The sequence below is a fragment of the Cynocephalus volans genome, chromosome 10 (assembly GCF_027409185.1).
Source record: "Cynocephalus volans isolate mCynVol1 chromosome 10, mCynVol1.pri, whole genome shotgun sequence".
Taxonomy (NCBI): domain Eukaryota; kingdom Metazoa; phylum Chordata; class Mammalia; order Dermoptera; family Cynocephalidae; genus Cynocephalus; species Cynocephalus volans.
The window spans coordinates 38,912,099-38,932,979 of record NC_084469.1 but is presented as its reverse complement, the minus strand read 5'-3'; the positions used below and the strand labels follow the sequence as shown (position 1 = coordinate 38,932,979).

The 20,881-nt window shown below is 40.3% G+C and overlaps 1 protein-coding gene across 3 annotated transcripts; it reads left to right on the top strand.

Annotated features, from left to right (window-relative positions):
- Window positions 1-451: 451 nt before the first annotated feature.
- On the top strand, window positions 452-20,393 carry ZNF18 (zinc finger protein 18). 3 transcript variants are annotated; one of them, XM_063109559.1, is made up of 7 exons: window positions 452-489; window positions 5,539-6,003; window positions 7,364-7,550; window positions 7,968-8,059; window positions 13,993-14,077; window positions 14,750-14,860; window positions 19,120-20,393. In XM_063109559.1, exons 2-7 carry the CDS (start codon window positions 5,620-5,622, stop codon window positions 19,905-19,907), a joined length of 1,647 nt encoding a protein of 548 aa, XP_062965629.1. In that variant the 5' UTR covers window positions 452-489; window positions 5,539-5,619; the 3' UTR covers window positions 19,908-20,393. The 3 variants fall into 3 exon arrangements, with proteins under 3 accessions (XP_062965629.1, XP_062965630.1, XP_062965628.1); XM_063109560.1 differs by lacking the exon at window positions 452-489 and adding an exon at window positions 514-1,048 and having other exon boundaries at window positions 14,753-14,860; XM_063109558.1 differs by lacking the exon at window positions 452-489 and adding an exon at window positions 514-1,048.
- The last annotated feature ends 488 nt before the right edge of the window (window positions 20,394-20,881 follow it).

Sequence of the window (20,881 nt, the reverse complement as noted above, 5' to 3'; positions counted from 1 at the left end):
GGAGAGGGCCCAGGAAACGCAGAGCTGGTGAGAGCTGTAGGAGAAGCAAGACAGAGGAAGGCTGGGGCAAATCGAATGCCCCAGGGAGGCCAAGTGAGGCAGGAATGGCGAGGAGGAGAGAGACCCCGGTTCAGAACCGGGGATAATGGCAGAATTTCACCTTTGGGTGGGGGACTGGGCAGAGGGATAGGGACAGATGAAAGAATTATCTTGGTCGCCCTCGCAGTGCTTGGTCCAGAGCCTGGCTCAGAGTAGGCGCGCAATAGATGTCCGCTGAGAAGTGAAGGAACGCACAGGGCTGAAATGAATGAAGGAACGCGGGCAGCTCGGCCACTGCGGCGGAAGCCGCGGGGCGGGGCGGGCGGCCGTGGCGGCCAATCGAAGCTTCGGCCTCAGTTCTGGGCTCGTCCGACCCCGCCCCGACGCCGCGCGTCCTTCCGCCGTCGCCGAGCTCCCGGAAGTGCGCCGGGGCCGGCGCCGCGGGCTGAGGTGAGCGCGCAGGCGGGGCGGGCCGCGGCGCCGACCATCCGGGGTCGGCCGCGGTGCCGCCCGCGTCGGAGACGGACTCCGCCAACTCCCCCTGGGAGAGGCGGCGGGACGGCGGACGCGCCGGCCCGTGCGCCTTGGGGCGTGCGCTCGGGGGACGCGGCGAGTGTGGGGGAGGGGCGGCCGGGCGGAAGCCTGAACCCCGGCGCCGCTCTGCGTCCCTGTGCCTGTGGGCGCGGCCGGTCTTCCTTCCCCCCAAGGGCTGGATTGAAGCGTGAACTCGCTGGGATGATGCCTAGAGTCTCTGTCTCTCTCAGCAGGGTGTGGTCGTCGTTTTGGGGGGCGTAGTGTGAGACTACATCTCCGATGGGCAGACTGCCCTGGCCTTGGGGCACTAAATGCCCCCCCCAGCCGTGTGTGACAAATGCCAGAACACCCCACAAACTATCAGATGTTGGCAGCTCTTCTCCCCAAAGCAGGGACTTTAGGAGCTTCCTGGGTTTGAATCTTGGGAGCCTCAGAGGTTCCTCTCTGTACCTCGCACCGTGACTGTGAAGTTTAGGTATGACTTGAACAGAGCCTAATAGTGAACTGATACGTAATAGGTGCTCAACAAATGGTTACTTATATGTAACCGTGTATGTAAATTATGTATATATAGTTACTATACTTTCCTAAATGCAAATTTAAAAATTCATTTTAATTTGTTAAAGAGTTAATAAGTATAACAAGTATGGATTTGTGGTTATCTTAAGGTTTTTTTTCGTGATTAACTGGAGCAGGTCCTCATAAAGTCATTGGGATGTAAACCCATAAACCCTCTGTAAAGTAATTTAATTTGGAATAATTGAGGTATTTTTCTTACCACTATCTGGGAGTATAACGATTGCTAACATCAAATTTAAATATTTTATAAGATCTATAGTTTTCCCTGTCATTTCTCTTAAATGTTACTGAAATCGCTATCATAATTTAGGAACCAGATAGATTTGAATAAGTTTACAGATCAATATCTTGCCTTCTGAAATCTGCTACTTGTTATTTGAAACTCAGGAGCCAAACAGATTTTGATAGTGAAGGATTTTTCTATATTCATTCATTTTTTAAAATAGGTATTTGTTTGAAACTGAAGGTTTCCCTCTAAGGAATGCATTAGCTGATTCCCACAAAGTTTGATATGCTGTGTTTATTCATTATTATTCATTACAACAATATATTTTAATTTCCTTTGTGATTTCTTCTTTGACCATGGGTTACTTAAGACTGTTAAGATTCCAGTCTTTTGAAGCTTAATTATGCATATGTTCTGCTTTAGTGAGTGTTTCTTTTTCTTTTTCTTGAAACATCGTTGTCCGTATCTGTGGAGTACAGTGTTGAATATCAACACCTGTGTGCAATATGTGATGCTCGAATCAGGATACTTAGTATATTCAATATTACACTTTGTAATCATTTTTTGTGGCACTTTCCCAATTTCTTGCTAACCCTCCCTGTTTTGGTGAATGTTTCTTATGCACGTGAAGTGAATGTATTTCTGCAGTTGTTGGGTCTAGTGTCCTTTGAATGTCTATTAGATCAAGTTGGTTGATAGTATTGTTCACATTTTCTATATCCTTACTGATTTTTGTTTGTTTTATATACTTGTCCTATCAATTACTAAGAGAAGGTTGTTAAAATCTCCAACTATAATTGAAGATTTGTCTCTTTAGAATTGATACTAGGTGCATACACATGTAGGGTTGGTATGTGTTCTGGATAATTTGACCCATTTATCATATTGAAATGTCCTTTTATTTGTTTGTTTAGTGGTTGGCTAGTATGGGGATCTGAACCCTTGACTTTGGTGTTATAACATCGGTTTCTAATCAACTGAGCTTACCATCCAGTCCCCTGAAATGTCCCTGTCTTCAAATCTTTTTCTCTTCCAAGTATCTGCTTGGTCAGATACCAATATAACCATATCAACTTTCATATCCTTGCTGTTTTTGTAGAATATATTTTTCCATTCTTTTATTTTCAACCTATCTGTGTGTTTATAATTAAAATATCTGTTGCAGACAGCATATAGTTGGGTCTTGCATTTTAAATTCTGACAATCTATACCTGTAATTGTAGTGTTTAGTTCATTTATATTTAGTGTAGTTATTGATGTGGTTGGGTTTTAGTCTACCATATTGTCTTGTTTTCCATATGACCTTTCTGGTTTTTGTTTGTTTCTTGCTCCTTTCCTATTACATTTTGGGTTATTGGATTTTTAGCTATTTTTTTTTTGTATAATATTTTTAGAGCTAGCAATATCCATCTTTAACTTATCAAAGTTTAATATGATACCACTTCATGCTTCACAATTCATGTTTCTCATTTCCCACCTGTCAGTTAACACCTTTACACTTCCCATTTCCCACCTGACACTCCACCATCCATTTCCCACGTCCTCCTTATTTCTCACTTGGCAGTTCACAAATGTAATATCAGATTCATTACATTTCTTCATGCTATTTTAATATCTTTTACTTATGTTATATTGTTGTTATTTTTGCTTTTAATGGTCAGCTGCCTTTTGAGGAAGTTATGAGAAAAAAAGCATAGTATTTTCTATTTATTCACTATGTATTAACCATTTTGGTGCTCTTCATTCTTTTCTGTAGATATGAGTTTCACGTTACCTGGGAGAATGTCCTTTAGCATTTTTTTGTAGGGCACATCTACTGGTGACAAATTCTCCTGGTTTATCTGAAAACTGTGTGTTTTAATTATAGTTTTTGAAGGAGGTTTTTGCTTGATGTAGAAATCTATGTTGTAGTTCTTTTTCTAGAATTTGCGTTTGTTTCTTTTTATAGTTTCCATTTCTCTGTAAAGAGTCCCTCTTTTCTCATTAAAAGCATATTTTTCTGTTAAGTCCTTGGGCCATCTTGGAGATGGTTTCTCTTAATTGCTTTTTTCCTTGACTTTGGGACACATTTTCATGTTTATTTATTTAGTGATTTTTGGATCACACCCTGGGTAATATAGATGACACATTTTAGATGTTGAGGATTCTGTTCTTAAGACTGGTAATGTTTTGTTCTAGCAGGCAGTTTGCTTACTAATTGATCACTTTAAACTTGTGTGGTCTTGGTTTTATGCTTTAATAGAGCAGATCTTTGGAAAGTCCAAGATGTTTCCCAGGCCTTCCTAAGTTGATGAGACTTGACCACTAGGCTGGGTCTCACCTGTGGACTTTAGGTTTTGTTAGGGCAGGTGAAAGTAGGTCTTACTCTAGGGTGCGGTCTTTACTTCTGTCAGGTAGCCTTTCATATGTCAGGATACCTTGGGTGTTAATGAGGTCTCTCCACTCTGGATGGTCAAAAACTCCAGTGTCTCTCAATAGTGTTTGGCCTTTTGGATATCTGTTTTGCTCTTAACCCTGTAGCAACTGGTGTCTGTCAAACCTTGCAGTTTCACTCTGCTCATGTACAGTCCAACTTTTGATCAACAGCTTAAGGGGAAACCCCATGCAAACATCTGTCCCTTTTCCCACAGCTCCCTCCCTGCCCTAAACTTCAGATTCCAGCCACCTCAGCAGTTGCCAGTTCTGATGTCTGCCTCCTCAGTTTGGTGAGACCACTGTGCTCTGCTTGAGCTCCACCTTCCTGTGCTGTGGTTAGGAAATTGTCCCAAGCATACAGCCAGGATGATCATGGGACTTACCTCACTTCTGTCAGGGACTGCATTCTTGCCTGCCTTGTTGTCTAGTGCCTGACAACAGTTGCCTTATATGTTTTCTCCAATTTTCTAGCTGCTTCCAGGGGGAGGGCTAGGCTCTATTACCGGTTACTCTGCCATGACCAGAAACAGAATTCCCCAAGCATGTACTTATTGAGCACTTAACATCTGTCACTCTAGCACAATGGGTGCCATGTGAATATATGAATGAAATATGTGGATTTCTTTTTAAACAAAAATAAATTTAGTGAGGTCCCCATGAGAAATGCGATATTGGATTAATCACTTTTACACCACTTTTCCCTTTTTATAACTTGAAAAAATTTACTTTCTTATTTTTTTTTTTTAATAATTTTTTTGATGGAGGATGAATTATATGCATGAAATGGTAGGGATGAGGACATTGATTCTTTTACCTTAAGAAAAAAGCAGCTAGTAAAAGCTAGATTGTTATACTGACTTCTGATTAAGCCAGACACACAAGTGATTGGGTGTTTTTTTGATTGTTGTGATTAGTGTTGTAGAGAAATGATGACTTCTAGCTCCTTCGTAACATTTAAGGATGGACCCACTAATCCAAAATTAGGATTATCTGCAAGAAAGTTAACTAGAAATAGTGCATGATTCTTTGAACATATCTTAATATTAGTTTTGCCATTTAATGTTTCTCTTTTCACCTTCTTAGTTGCTGTCTTCTTTATAAGTACTGTGTGCTAACCGATTGCGCCACTGGAGCTCCATTAGTTGCTGTCTTTTAAATTTTGATACCATTCACATAAAATAGTGAGGCCATAGGAATATTTTTGAGGTAGTCAGTATTTATTCTAAACCCTCTTTAAATAAGCCCAAGGCCAAAAGTTTCAGGTATGACCAGTTTTTCATAAATTCCCAAATAGACCTATTTTCAACATGGCACTCAAAAGAGGTCACTTGGAAATTTCATTATATCTTTTGGGGAAGACTTAATTTGTTCTCTTTAACCTCGTATTAATTATGGAAGTATCTGATCATTTCAACATTAGCCTTTATTCCTAGAGCATTAATGTAAAACCTAGAGTAAAAATACTTTTCATGGTGCATTTCATTCTTCTGCTTGGTCTGGACATTTGAAGACCAAGAGAGAACATTATAAAATGGGCAGAGTGATGGTGGCCGTTTAGATCTGGTATCAATCACTGGTTTGCTTTGCATCTTCAAGTTTACAATCTTTCAAAATAAAATAGTATATTCATTGAGCAGTTTCAAAAGATCTACAGTTGACTCCAGGGCTTCTCAGGTAGGGCATGTTAATTTTTTTTTCCTTAAAATCTATCTCTTTGTACAGCACTCAATTTCATTCTTTTTTAGTGTTTCTGTGAAGACCTGGTTGTCTCCAGAGACAATTCCACCCAGCAGCACGTCACCGAAAAGGACTTGCCAAGCCAGACGATGCCCACTGACCTGGGACAGGCCCTAGGCCAGCTGCCATCACTGGCGAAGGCCGACTCCCTGTTCTCTGGAACAGATGCTACCTCTCAAGGGGAGCTCTCCAGCCCTGAGACTGCACGCCAGCTTTTCAGGCAGTTTCGTTACCAGGTGATGTCTGGGCCCCATGAGACCCTGAGACAACTGCGGAAGCTCTGTTTCCAGTGGCTGCAGCCGGAGGTTCACACCAAGGAGCAGATCCTAGAGATCCTCATGCTGGAGCAGTTTCTCACTATCCTGCCTGGGGAGATCCAGATGTGGGTGCGGAAACAGTGTCCAGGCAGTGGAGAAGAGGCAGTGACCCTTGTGGAGAGCTTGAAGGGAGATCCCCAAAGACTCTGGCAGTGGGTAAGCAGAGGGTGTTATGACTTGTGAGTGAAGCACAGGGCTCCTCTGGAGTCTCATCAGGTGTGTTGCCCTTTTCCTGATACCACTTATGACCCCAAATGTGTGGGATTTTCCCACGCCAACAACCAATTCTCTAACACCAACTGAGTGTCCAACAATTCAATTCAGTTCTGATACTAACTATCTGGAGTTAGTGCAGACCCCACAGGTTCAGGGCTCAGTCCCACATGATCCCTAACCCCCACCCCCTTCAGATGCCAGTAGCATGTCCCAGAGGCCACCTGTACTTCTGACAAGTTGGCTATATGTTTGGGGGTTCCCACCACCCCCTCTTCAGGTTTGATAACTCATTAAGATGACTTACAGAAATCAGGAAAGATCTTTACTTATGGTTACTAGTTTATTATAAAGGATACAACTCACTAATAGTGAAGTGGAAGAGATGCATAGGGCAAGGTATGTGGGAGGGGTGTGGAGCTTCCATGCCCTTGCCTGGTGTGCCACCTGACCACTGCCTCCTTGAGTTCACCAACTAGGAAGCTCTCTGAACACCATTGTTTAGGTATTTTTATGGAGATTTCACTACTTTGGCACAGTTAATTAAATTATTTGCCTCTGGTGATTCAAAATCTTCAGCCCGCTCCCCGCTCCCCTCGCCAGAAGTGATGGTGGTGGGGAGGGAGGGGTTCCAACCCTTTAATTATGCGGTTGGTTCCTCTGGCAACCAGCCCCAATCCTGAAGCTATCTAGGGGCCCACCAAGAGTCATCTCATTAGCATAAATTCAGGTATGGTTGAAAAGGGCTCGTTATGATTAACAAAAGACACTTCTTCCACTCCTGTCACTCAGGAAATTACAAGGGTTTTAGCAGCTCTGTGCCAGAACCAGGGGCAAAGACTAAATATGTATTTCTCATTATACCACATCTGGGTTTCCCCATACCTCACCTAATTCTAAGACTGTCTGACTCTTAACACCTTTTAGCCATTGGGAATTAAGGGTAAAATCTTCCATCCCATTCCATCTTTAGAATAGAAAGTTTGAGAAGTTGTTCAAAAGATGCTTGAGACTGTTCACTAGGTGCTTGAGACTATGCAATTGGTAGAGACTTTCCGGTAGAAATACGATGTAAATGGCATGTCTTGAAGGTCTTCCAGGCTTGGCTCAGGCCTCAGCTTTTGGTGTCTTTTGGAATATTTCTTTCACTGGGTCCTGCTGGACTGGAAATAAAAGCTGATTTTCTTTCTCTCTACTCTATGTCCCTAAAGACTGTCTATGATCTGCTGTAGAAGTTTAGCTTTGTATCTTTCAGAAATCCTGACTCTGGATCCTTCAGTAATTAGTACTATATGGTCTCTAGATCAGCATTCAAGTTTTAGGACAGGAAATCTTAGAGAAGATGGAGTCTCCAACCTGCCACCTGGGGGAAGTGGAGCCACATCTTGAAGTGGTGCCTCAGGAGTTGGGACTTCAGGATTCCCCCTCAGGGCCTGAGGAGGTGCTGAGCCACATCGTGAAAGAGGAATCTGACACAGAACCAGAATTAGGTGAGGGGCAGGTATTCATGGTGGTGTGTGGTGCTGTCTTGGAGAAATTTGGGGGATTGTTAGTAGGCTTAAGTGTGAGTTGGAAGGATCTGCTGCTTGGGATAACCCTGGAAAGTTTATAAAGAGGGTAGACCTACATGAGCCACTCTGATTTGGAGATTCAAAATTTGTATTTTAAGCCACTTTATGACTAGGCCAGACCATTTGGATTTTGGTTCTGAGAAAGGAGGTGGGAGAAAGTATGGGAGATACTTGTTTAGAAGGTTGGAGGGAGTTGGAGTTTGTTAGGGAGGTGACAAGTGTAGAAATTTGGATATCAGAATAGATGTTCTGATTTGTGAAGATTTTTATCTGTGCCCTGTGGGGAGTGGTTAAGGAAGACATCTGGATTCTGAAAACTTTCTTTTCTCACTTCAGCTCTGGCTGCTTCCCAGCTTCCTTTCCGACCTAAGGAAAGGCTCATCCGAGACCAGGACTTTGGAGCCTCACTTCTCCCAACAGCACCTCAGGTGAGCTGGTTCCTTGCTTCTCTTACACCTGAACCAGGCTTCGAGGGCATCTCAGTAGTAAGTATTCAAGAGGATTGAAAGGGGACACAATCTCAGAAGTGGAGTAGAGAGGAGGGCCTAGCTATGGTAACAATTACAGTACATGTGGAATGGATCCTGAGTTTCAATATTTCTCTCATTAGGAATGTTTCCTAATTGTCATCTTGAATGATGGATTCTGGCCTCTGGAAAAAGGTACAAGTTGGTGTGAAGAGGCAAATCTTGTCTCTACCCCACATATGGTTGTTTGTCCTCTTTTATTACCTTTGGGTTAGGCTAAGAAGAGACTATTTCATTTCCTAGACATAGGTCAACCACATAGAAGTCAGTTTGAGATTTTGAATGGTTATATCCATGTGGGCAGGTGACTCTCCTCTACCCCAACTTTATGGAAGTATAATTGACAAACAGTAAACTGCATATATTTAAAATGTACAATTTGGCAAATTTTGATAGACATATAAACTCACGAAATCATGACTATAATCAAGATAATAAACATTTCCATCACACTTAAAACTTTATCTCTTAGCTTTTGTAATCCTTCCCTCCTGCCCCACTTCACCTGCCCCCACCATCCTGAGGCAACTACTGATCTGCTTTTTGTCAATACACAGTAATTTGTATTTCTATAATTTTATATAAAATGGAATCATGAAAAATATAATCTTATCTTTGTTCTTCTGCATATAATGTATCTTTTTTCCTTTTCTTTCTTTCTTTTTTTTTTTTTTTGCTTCATATGTTCTCACTGATTTTAAACAATTTAATTATGATGTGCCTTGGAGTCATTTTCATGTTTCTTGTGCTTGGGATTCATTGAGCTTCTTGGATCTGTGGGTTTATAGTTTTCATTAAATTCGGAAACTTTTTAGGGCTGGCTTGTTAGCTCAGTTGGTTAGAGCATAGCCTTGTAACACCAAGGTCAAGGGTTTGGTTCCCCATACCAGCCAGCCACCAAGAAAAAAAAAAATAGAATAAAAAATATTTGGAAACTTTTTCGCCATTATTTTTTCAACTGTTCTGTTTTTTTTTTTTTTTTTTTTTTTTTTTTTCCTGTCACCCTTATTTCTCTTATCTCTTGAGAACTTGAGAATAATACATGTGGGATGTGTAAAATGATTATATATATACTCATACAGATATTAAATCTCTTCAAGTTGTCCCACAGCTTACTCTTTTTTCCTGCCTTTTTTTTTAAAACCTCTGTATTTCATTTTTGATATTTCTGTTTTTATGTCTTCAAGTTTATTGGTCTTTCCTTTGCAACATGTAATCTGCTGTTAATCCCATCCAGTATATTTTCCATCTGAGATGTACTTTTTATCTCTAGAAGTTTGAACTGGGGCTTTATTATGTCTGTACTTAATGTGTTTAGTCTTGCCTCCAGCTTCTTGAATATGTAGAATATAGTTATATCTGTATTAATGTCCTTGTCTACTGATTATCACCTGTATCAGTTCTAGGTCAGTTTTGACAGATTGATTAATTTTATTATGAGATGTATTTTCCTGCTTTGTATGCCTGGAATTCTTTGATAAGATATCAGACATTGAGAATTTTACTGTGTCAGATGCTGGATATTTTTTTACTCCTATAAATGTTCTTAAGCTTTATACTGGGGTGTGGTTATGTTATTTGGACACAGTTTTTTATGTGGCACAAGAGAAGTTTTTAGTCCAGGGCTAATTTTTCTCACTACTGAGGCAATACTCTTCTGAGTGCTCTGCTTGATGTCCCTTAGTGTACCAGATTTTCATCCTGGCTCGGGTGGAAGTATGAATAATTTCTAGCACTGTGTGAGCCTGGGGGATTGTTCCCTCTGTTCTTTTGAGTGTTTTATTCCTGGGCTTGAGGGGGACCCTCTGCAGATCTCTGGAGCTCTCCTTGTGTGCCGCTCCCTCCTCTCTGATTTTCTGCCCTGCTAACTCTAACCACCATGACCTCCCCAGACTTTGAGTTCCTTCTGTTCAACTCAAGGAGGCTGCTTGGCTCGGCCTGGTTTTCTTGTTCCTGTGCTGCTGCCTGGATTCTCCCCCCAGGCAGTAAGCTTGGGCAACTGCGGGGCTCGCTTAATTTGTTTCCCCACTTTCAGGGATCTCTATTCTGCTTTGCTGTGGTCTGCATAATGTGCAATGTCTGAAAACCATTGTTTTATGTATTTTTTCCCCCTTTTTAGTTATTCCAGATAGTAAGGTAAATCTAGTTGCTTTTCCTCAATTTTGGCTGTAAAGAGCAGTCTCTGGGACAGATTTATCTTAATTATGTAGTTAGCAACTCTGAAAAGTTGCATTTGATAAAAATAAAAATTTTCAGGAATATATACACCTTAATCAAAACATCATTTAAAATCTTGAGGGGCTTTTTTTTCTGTGCCGGTAGCAAAAACGTGGTTAACATTCCTTAAAACCTTTCGGACTTTCTATAAGAAGTGTGGCAAACACCAACCTCACAAAGTGGCCAGTACAAGAAGGGCAAGGGTTCTCTGTATGCCCAGGGAAAGTGGCATTATGACAGAAAGTAGAGTGGCTATAGTGGACAGACTAAGCCTATTTTCTGGAAAAAGGCTAAACTACAAAGAAGATTGTGCTGAGGCATTGAGCACACCTGCAGATCCAGAAGAATGCTGGCTATTAAACGATGCAAGCATTTGAACTGGTGGGAGATAAGAAGAGAGAGAGCCAAGTGATCCAGTTCTAGGCTTCATCTTTGGTTTTATTACAAAGGCAATAAAATCTTGAGGTTATGTTCATTCAAAAAACAAACAAACAAACCAAAAATAACCTTGAGGGAACTCTTCTTGGAACTTGCCTTGCAAGGTACTTTAGAGTGAAAGTAGAAATAGAGAAGGCAGTAGGTGGTGTTTAATTCAGTGCTTTAGCCTTTCAGACTCAGAGATTTAGAAACAAAAATACCAGTGTTGCAATTTACTTGGGGGAAGAGAGATGGAGAGGTGGCAGGGGAGGGATATACCTTTTTAGGGAATCAAGGATACCCTTCTTCCTGCTTTCAAGGTACCCAGAAACCAAGTTGTTAAGCAGCAGTTTGCTTGGTGAAGAAGATTTGGGTATTCTGTGAAATATTTCAGCCAGGCTTGGAGGATTATTGTTGCTTCTCTTATATATACAGAGCATCCCAATGACAGGTATATATCATTTATTAATATATCTTAACTAGTAGAGTAGATAGACATTAATCATTACCTGTTCTGGATAACTTAAAGTGAAAAGATTCAAAATGCTCAGCAGCACTGATTCGTTATTGACAGCGGGTATACATATATGTGTGTGTGTATGTGTGTTTATAATTCCTTACATTTAGCTGATAACTAATTAACCACCACTCAGCCCAGATAAACAGAAGTGATCTCTACCCAATCCCAATATCTCTTCCCCAAACTAACAACAATTTTTGCTTCAGAAATACCTTGACATATTTAATGGAATCCTTTGGAAGTGAAGGGAATTTTTAAATATAAATAATCACTCCCTCTAATCACTTCCATAAATTAGGAACTTAATAAATAATGCCCAAATAATGAAGTGGTACCACTGTCCCTGTGCAATAATGCTTCATTATCAGAAACCGTAACTTAGTTGGAACCTCACGTAGACTCGAAGGATGAATTTACTCACATTCCTGTGTTTTCAAACTTAAAGGAAAGGAACACATACAAATAACTCTTTGTGCAAATCAGTTGCTAATATCTCATAAACCCACAAGATGGTGCTATTTGCACACAAAAATAGGGATTATTCACCCATCAAAATCCCCCTACACCTCTCTTCCACAATAGGAAGTTAGGGTTTTTTCCTCCTCTTATAAATATGAGAAAATGGCAAGATGGCTGCCTTTGGTGTCTTGCCTCTTAAGTAGGGGGTTTTGTTTAAACATCGCCAGCTTCTTGGCAGTTCCTTGAGTAAGTTTGTGGCTTTAAGCTGGAGGTACACTTTTCTGAGCCTCCTGAAGCAACTTCTGGTTTCTGAATGAGTCGAGTGTTACCCTTGGGGATTTTGATGGCTGTATCCTTTCATGTCTTGTACTGTTCGTGGTAGCTACTGTTCTGGTGCCCACAGAATAGGCCCTGTGTCTAGCAAGCCAGGCAGCCAGTCACACATTACTGTGCTTGCCATTCACATCCTTTTCTCCGCTAGCACCAAAGCAAGGGTCTGTATGTTCTGACCACAAAGACTGAGAACTCCTGTATTCAGCAATGTTTGCTCAAGCTGGTTATTTTCAGGAGGTTGTTAAAATGGCCTTATTCACAGAGGATTAACAAAATAAGTTGCTAGCTATTCGCACTTTAATGATTAAATTTTTAAAGTTAAAATTCACTTTAAAATGTGGTTATAGTTAAGTTGACTTTTGGCTTCCTGTCCTTTCCACCCAAAAACATCCAACCCCTTGTTTTTTACTTTTTATCTTAGCATCATCTGCTAATAGAAGACTTTTTGGTGTGTCCTTTCTCCTCAAGCCATTTCCACTTCCCTTTGATGTGCTAAGGGCAGACTTGATTTAGGACTGAGAATACCTTTCCTGAGGAGTATATTCTGTATAACAGAAAGATGACTTTCCAATTTCGCTCCTCGTTTCTGCTCCCTGTAGCCTGACTATTCATGACATAATGCATGCCTATCAACTGTGGGGATCCTGAAAGTGTGCAGAATCTCTTAATTCTCTCTTCAAACCCTTGGGGTGAATCTAGGAGACTGCCTGCGATAGTAGTGATATATATCATCTACTGAGGACTTCTTTGTTAAGGGCTTTATTTCACCCTGACAGCATATATGGAGTGTTTATTCTGTCCCAGGCAGGGTCTTGGGGACTGGGAAAGTACAGTGGAGAGAATGACAGAGTCCTTTTTTCATGAAGCTTATGTGTGTATATACACACACACACATAAATATTTAATAAGCTGTGATGAATGCTGTGAATTAAAAGTACAGTGTGCTGTGAAAACAGGTGACACTTGCATTATTTCTTTCAAACATCTCAGCAATTTTTTTGAGTTCAGTACAGTACTCAGGTCACACAGCTAGGAAGTGGCAAGGCTGGGACTTGAAACTGGGTATGTCTGATTCCAAAGAATGGGTTGCTAATCACTCTGCTCTACAATCTGAGTTTCTAATGGTCGGCTTCTTGTTGGGAAGATTGAAATTTGAATTCATGAGATTAGACCCTAGTCTGATGGCATTCCCAGTTTTGAGTCTCCAATCTTTAGTTCCATAGGAAAAGAAGGGCTCCTTTTGGGGGTTAATGGAGGGATACCTTGTTCCAGAGAACTCATCAATTTCCCACTAACTGGGAAGAAAACTGATTTAATGTTAGACCTTAAATGCAGAAATATTGGGAGATTACAATTGTGTACAGCTGTAACATCTCTCTCTTTGTATCCACTAGTTCTTGTTGCAGGGTAGGGCTTAGAAAGCAGTTGACTTCCTGTTGATCCTTCCCACCTTTTTCTGATTTGCACTTGCTTTTTCAACAAATTCCTTTTTAATTTCTTTTTCCTCTTGAATTTCCAGATTTTAATTAAATAGTGGCAATATCAGGCCCCTACTGTTCAAAGACCCCTACTACAGGTGCTTGAAAAAGTTAAAGGACAGTGTAGAGAAAGCTCCTGCCTTCTGTATGTTCTCTACTCTTAAATACATACAACTTAAAAGTACTGAATTTAAAGCCTAAATGTTTTATAACAAGGGCAAGAAATATGGATGTAGGGACTGTCATTTCCCCTTTGGCCGCTTCATCCCTTGAACCACTCTCCATGATTTCTTAGATCTTCCAATGGTCAGGATCCTATGGCACATTCCTTTCTCCTCGTCTTTCCTATGGGCAGGGAAGGCATGTTCAAAAACCTTCATTGCAGTCACACAGTATTGTATTATTTCCAGGAGCAGTGGAGACACCTGGATTCTACTCAAAAGGAGCAATATTGGGATCTCATGCTGGAGACCTATGGGAAAATGGTCTCAGGAGGTGAGGGCATGGGTTAGACTGATGGAAGGAGATGGAAAGACTGGAAATCTGTTAGGCATTTTCTATGCACTCACAGGACATCTGCTCAACTTAAAGTTCTCTGGGTGAAAGAAATCATTAGAAACACACTTGGGCACTTGGAGATTGTAGGGTAAGAACTTTCACATATTGAAAGTATTCTGGGTGCCAGGAACCTCATGAGTGCATTACATACAGTAACTTATTTAATCTATGAAATTCCCATTTTAAAGATGATGAAAGTGAGTGTCAGATTAAGTATTTGCTCTCTGTTTCATAGCTCGTAAGTGCTGAGTTAAGATGGAACTTAGTTGTGGCCAGTTCTGTGTCCGTGTTCTTTTCTACTAAACCACAGTCCTCAGACTATCACTGGTGGGGTCCCAGTCATGATCCTTGCACCAGCCTGCAGGATGGTCTGCAGGCCCTTCTGGTCACCTGCCCAGACTCTTGTTTTTGTGCCCTTCACCATATATCATAGTCATCTTGAGAGTACTGTGCCTTTTAAGGTCTGCACAGTTCAAAGATGAATTTCCCTAAGTGATCTCTGGAGCTTTCATATTTCCCTTCATGCTTAGGGGGTTCCTTTGAAAGACACAGCTTGAGCTCCCGGTCTTCCTCATTCATCCAGGCCCACATACTTATCTCTCTCCGTAGCAGGCATTTCCAATTCCAAACCTGACCTGATTAATTCAACAGAATATGGGGAAGAGCTGGTAGGACTGCATCTTCATGTCAATGAGAAGATCCCAAGACCCACCTGCATAGGTGAGTGATCTTTTATTGTTCTGGAGTCATTTCTGACTTCCTGTCATTAAATTGGAGGTGGTGGGAGAGGAATTAGGACTTTGGTTTCTATTGCCAGCTGTGTTTATAACTAGCCATGGTCTGGTCAGTCCAGTTTGAATACTGAAGTTGGGTTTCCTTGTCTCTGGCTATAGAGCTGTTGACATGTGAATTTAACCATGGAAGGAAGACCACACGTTGGATCTGCTGTCTTCAGTCTTGTCTGTTGTCAGAGCTTTCTTTTTCAGAGAGAACTGAGATTGGTACAGATTGAGACCAATACAGATATGGGTAGAATTCCATTTCAAAAAAGCTTATGTAACAGACATTATTACCCTTCTTAGTAAGAAGATTCAAAGTAACTAGACTTTTTAAAATTGTGGTTATAGTGAATAGTAACCAAACCACTTCAGCAAAATAAAACAGAAAAATACATTTTATCTAATGTCTGTGCGCATAGCATTCATTAAACAGCAGCATCAACAAATACCTCATATAAATCTTGTGTTTTAAGAGTGAGGAAGAGGAAATCTGAACTTGTTCCATTGTAAACTAGCAGTCACTCTTTGCTCTCTACATTTTTTTAAAAACATTGCAGTTATGTAAAACTTAACTGTCAAACTTACACACACACACACACACGTTTACATAAGCAATAAATCCCAGAACCTTGGAGGAAGAAAAGGACCAAGGATGGGAATTATATGACAAGCCATTCTTTATTCCCAGTGGGATCTAATTAGTTATTTTCTTTTGCTAATATACCACACAGAGAACAAACATCAACTGAGACATAATTTTAATTTAAGCAATGTATTTATCAATGTAGTATTTCACAAGGATTTCTTTGGAGCACTATTTTTCAAACTTTATTTCATGATCAATTATTAGGATTTTAAAATTTTTTTGATATACTTTATTTTTTACAGCAGTTTCAGGTTCATAGCAAAATTGAGTGGAAGGTACAGAGATTTCCCATATACCCCTTTGCAGTATAGTTTTACTTGTGATATATGTAGCTTACTGTACCCCACTCATTTTGTTTTATGGTGTGTTTTTCCCCCTCATCCCACCTGCTGACATGGCCTCATTAGATCCTACCTTGAACCAAACTCTGGGGAGTCTACAACACCAGCCTTTCCTGATAGACAAAGACATGCGATTGTAGGTTCTTGAGAGAAAGGATATGTGGAAAGAGGTTTAGGAAGACTAATTTGTAGCAGTGTGGAGGACAGATAGGAAGGGGACACTTGGAGGAGAGAAGCCTGTCGGAAGTCAATGCAGGAGTCCAGGTGTGCAGGGAAGAGACCCCGGATGAGCGTGGAAGCCACAGTAACAAGATGGGAAAGGGCCGGTCTGAAAAATACAACAGTTGGCCAGTCTGCCAGGTCTGCACTCAGATCAGGGACAGAAGTCACAGGAGAGAGAGGATATGCTGTTTTATTTAACCATATGGAAGAACAGCTCATAGTTAAAGAAGGCCAGCAGGAGTCAGTCTCAAAAAGCCATATACCCATACTTCTAATCCGAATTCTGAGAGGTTCAAAAAATTATGTGGAACAGTGATTCTTAGACAGTTTTTTATTTGTACTTTTAATTTTGATTCTTAAAAAGTTATCTGAAACAATACAACAGGCAAGAATAGTTAAAAAAAAAAATTAGAAGAAAAATGTTTCATGAATATTAGATCTGTAAATATTAAGTCTGTTGTTTTCTAAAGATCAGATCATTAAAATAGTTTGATACTGATATAGAAATTGATGTACAGGTCAGTGGAATGTACAAGGGAGCCCAGGGAGACGCTGGTCTATATTAGCATTTAACGTGCAGGGGAGGGGAAATGGCACAAATGCATGGGATGAGCCTTGCTTCGGTGAGCAGGGGTGGGGCAGATGACTCTTTAGGAAAAGGAATTGATTTAGATTTCATGTGTGTCATATGTTAAAATACATTGGAAATAGATTTAAAAAGGATATAATATTAAAATAAAATAATAATAAGAAAAATGGGTAGATATTTGAGTCATGTCTGGTTGGGAAAGATTTTTATACGTATAAAAGTAATGGAGGGCCGAGCCCGTGGTGCACTGGGAGAGTGCGGCGCTGGGAGCGTGGCGACGGTCCCGCCGCGGGTTCGGATCCTATGTAGGAATGGCCAGTGCACTCACTGGCTGAGTGCCGGTCACGAAAAAGGCAAAAAAAAAAAAAAAAAAAAAAAAAAAAGTAATGGAAACAATCATTAAGGAAAAGATGAATAGACTTGAGTATATTTAAAAAGCAAACCCCCCCCACAATTTCTGTACACAAAGATGACCCCCAAACCAAATTAGGGGTAACTAAGTTGGTGAAAGACATTTTTCTTGAATATGAAAGATAAATGATTTTTTTTTTAATGTAGAAAGAGTTAAAGCAAGTTGATAGGAAGAAATGACTTTCCCAGTAAAAAATGGACAGCAATCTTTAGTATGAAAAATAGCTCATAAGTATGGGGAAAAAATTGTTCCATAACTAAGGAGTTAAATTTTAAGACAATGAGAAACTATTTTTCACTGATCTAAATGTCATATATTTAAAAAATGTTTAATACTTAAGTATTGAGTATTCACCTGCCCCCCAGCCCAGCTTCACATACCAGAGGATGGCAGAGTTATTTTGGAAATTGGGTTGCCAGTAGGTGTCAAGAGTCTTAATATTCATGCCCTTTGACACTGTAATTCCACTTTGAGGAATTCCTTTCAGGTATTGATCAGAAATGTGGGCAAAAACTTATGAAGATTTAAATGCATATCACAGCATTGTTTATAGTAGCAAAACCACATTAAATTATTTATATTTCCACAGTAGGAGAATTCTTTTTTTCTTTTTTGACCAGTAAGGGGATCGCAACCCCTGGCCCAGTGTGGTCCGCACCATGCTCAACCAGTGAGCACACCAGCCATCCCTATATAGGATCCTAATCTACGGCCTCGATGCTACCAGCGCCACACTCTCCCGATTGAGCTATGGGGCCGGCCCTCTTAAATAAATTATGTGTTTATTGTGATATCTCCATGATGGGCCATTACTCAGCTCTTTAAAATGATATTTATAAAGGCTTCTTTAAAGACAAGAGAAAGTACCTTTGCCATTTGAGAGGAATATGTTCTAAAGCTTTTTGAATTAACAAATTTAGGTCTATTTCTCTAGCACATGCCTAGATCTCTGGCAGATAAAGGAAAAGACACTAATACAAGGGTACTTCATAAAGTTTGTAGAAAAATAGAATTGAAAGATAATACACATCTTTTCATGAACTTTTTGAGGTAACCTCGTATGTGAATGATAAAGGTAAAAAGCTTCTTTAGATCTACAGGGATAAGATAATTTATAAAAGTTGAAAATAAATATTTCATCTGCCACCCAAGTAAAAATTTTTACTATATGCATCATTAAGTAGTAATAACTGAAAACTTAAGTTATGATGAGAAAAACAAAATTTTAACTGCTTATGTGAGTTAACAAAGCACTTGTAAATGCTGGGTTCAAACACAGATCAAAGGATTCACTTTTATACTTTACAGCCCCACTGTATTGCAAACATACTAAAATGACACATTCATGCATTTAATGAATTTTTGGGTTACTTATGAATGGGAGAATCTATGTCAAATGTTAAACTGATCATATACCTCGGTTTACAATTTGAATGCTACGTAGCCAGATATAGAACGTATATACACTATGGTATCAATTATGTTAGAAAATAACATATATATGCATACATATAGGTTCAATAAAAACGACTTGAAGGAAATGTATACTCATAGTTTTTTCCTCTGGGTAATATGATTGAGGTTGATTTGGTTTTCTTCTGTATACTTTTCTCAATCTCCAAATTTTTTTTAGTGATTATCTTTATAAAAATCAATCATTTTAAAAGTAGTACTTGAATATAATATACTTGTTTTTCCTGGGCCTTAAGAAATGCGTGGCACTTATTTATGCAGGGATTAGAAAATTCCTCTACAAGCCTTCCTGTGCTATTCAGAAATTCTCAGCTCCAGCGCTGAATCGCTTAACCTTGAACCCAGTGCAAGGGAAGGGAGTCCCAAGCGTGCAGGCTGAATGACCATTTCTTCCTCATTCACTGATGCCCTTTTTGTAAAAAGAATGAATGTTTTATAATGACCCTTTCTTTGACATGTGAGTTAGAAAATGGCATAACAATTCATTGAACCATTTAAATGTTCTTTCTTCTTTCAGGAGATAGACAAGAGAATGACAAAGAGAACCTAAACTTGGAAAATCATAGGGACCAGGAACCTCTGGATTCCTCCTGTCAAGCCTCAGGAGCAGCACCTTCTCAGGCTTCTTTGAGGGGCTTCTTTAGTGAGGATGAGCCAGGGTGTTTTGGAGAAGGAGAGAATCTCCCTCAGGCTCTGGAGAACCTCCAGGGAGAGGAGACAGGGGGACAGCTCTCTCCTCAAGAAAGGAATTCTGGGAAGCAGCTAGGTCAGCATTTGTTTAATCCTCATCCAAGAGAACTGTCCACCATGTGGCTTGACGAGAAGAGAGAGGCCTCCCAGAAAGGGCAGCCGAGAGCCCCCATGGCCCAGAAACTCCCCACCTGCAGAGAGTGTGGGAAAACCTTTTATAGAAATTCTCAGCTTATTTTTCACCAAAGAACTCACACCGGAGAGAAATACTTTCAGTGCTCCATCTGCAAAAAGGCCTTTCTGCGGAGTTCAGACTTTGTGAAACATCAGAGAACTCACACAGGAGAGAAGCCCTGTAAATGTGATTACTGTGGGAAAGGCTTTAGTGACTTCTCAGGATTGCGCTACCACGAGAAAATCCACACAGGAGAGAAGCCCTATAAATGTCCTATCTGTGAGAAAAGTTTTATTCAAAGATCAAACTTCACTAGGCATCAGAGGGTTCACACAGGAGAGAAACCTTATAAATGTTCCCACTGTGGGAAAAGTTTCAGCTGGAGCTCAAGCCTTGACAAACATCAGAAATCCCACTTAGGGAAGAAGCCCTTCCAATAGCCAAACTCTCTTAGCCTATTTCTCTGTTCCAGTCCATTTAAAAAACACTCAGCTCTATCTGGAGGAATTGCATCTATGAGATGATATCTGTTCTCTCTCTTCTTCATGGACTGGAGAGGAGAGAACACAGACATGGTGTTGGACTTGGAGGATATATGTTGGCCTCTGGATTGAATTAATATCTTGCTTTTGCATCAGGAGAAAGAAAGTTCTTCTTGTTTCAGCTCATCTCCTTTTTTGGACCCCTTGAGAAAAAAATCTCAATTGGAGATCCTGTTTTAGAAGTGCTATCTGGGAAGAGTTGAATTCAGGTAGCTGCAGTCACTGCTGATGGGAAGAAAATTGGTCAGCCCTTTAGAACTGGGGTGCTAGAGCAGCTCTTCTGTTACAGAAGGGGAAGCATAGGAGGCCAGTTTTCTTTGTCAGATGGGTGAAAAATTAACTTCAAGTGCCCCTTATTCAAAATAAACGTAGAGTCACTTCCTATTTTTATTTGTGTCTGAAGTGTTCACTGTGTGTTAACTATAACTCAAAGCACATTTTTTCATAGAAGGCCATAAGTAGTAGCTGAGCTCCAAGATCAGCCCAAATAAACTTATCAAATTTATAATGTAGCAGAACAGTAACAGGAAAGTGCTAACCTAATGCCCAGGTTGTGAGAGCTTGGCCAGTGCTGGGCACACCTTTATCTCAGGTAACTCTGTCTTTGGTGTACTCTTCTTCAGCCTACCTCTCACTTTATCTCATGCCTCAAGCTGCTCCTCTTTCTCCTGGCATCCCACTTAGTCTGTCATTTTTGCTAAAGTGCTTGATGCTTTAAAATTATCTTTATTATCTCATTTTGTCTGTGGGTGTTAGGAAGAAATCAATAGTATTGATCTAATTTATAGTACTGTCTAGAGGTTTATTAACACATATATCTAACCTGTCCAATTGTCCTTGTCTTCAAAAGTTACATGCCTTAAAGTGTCCTG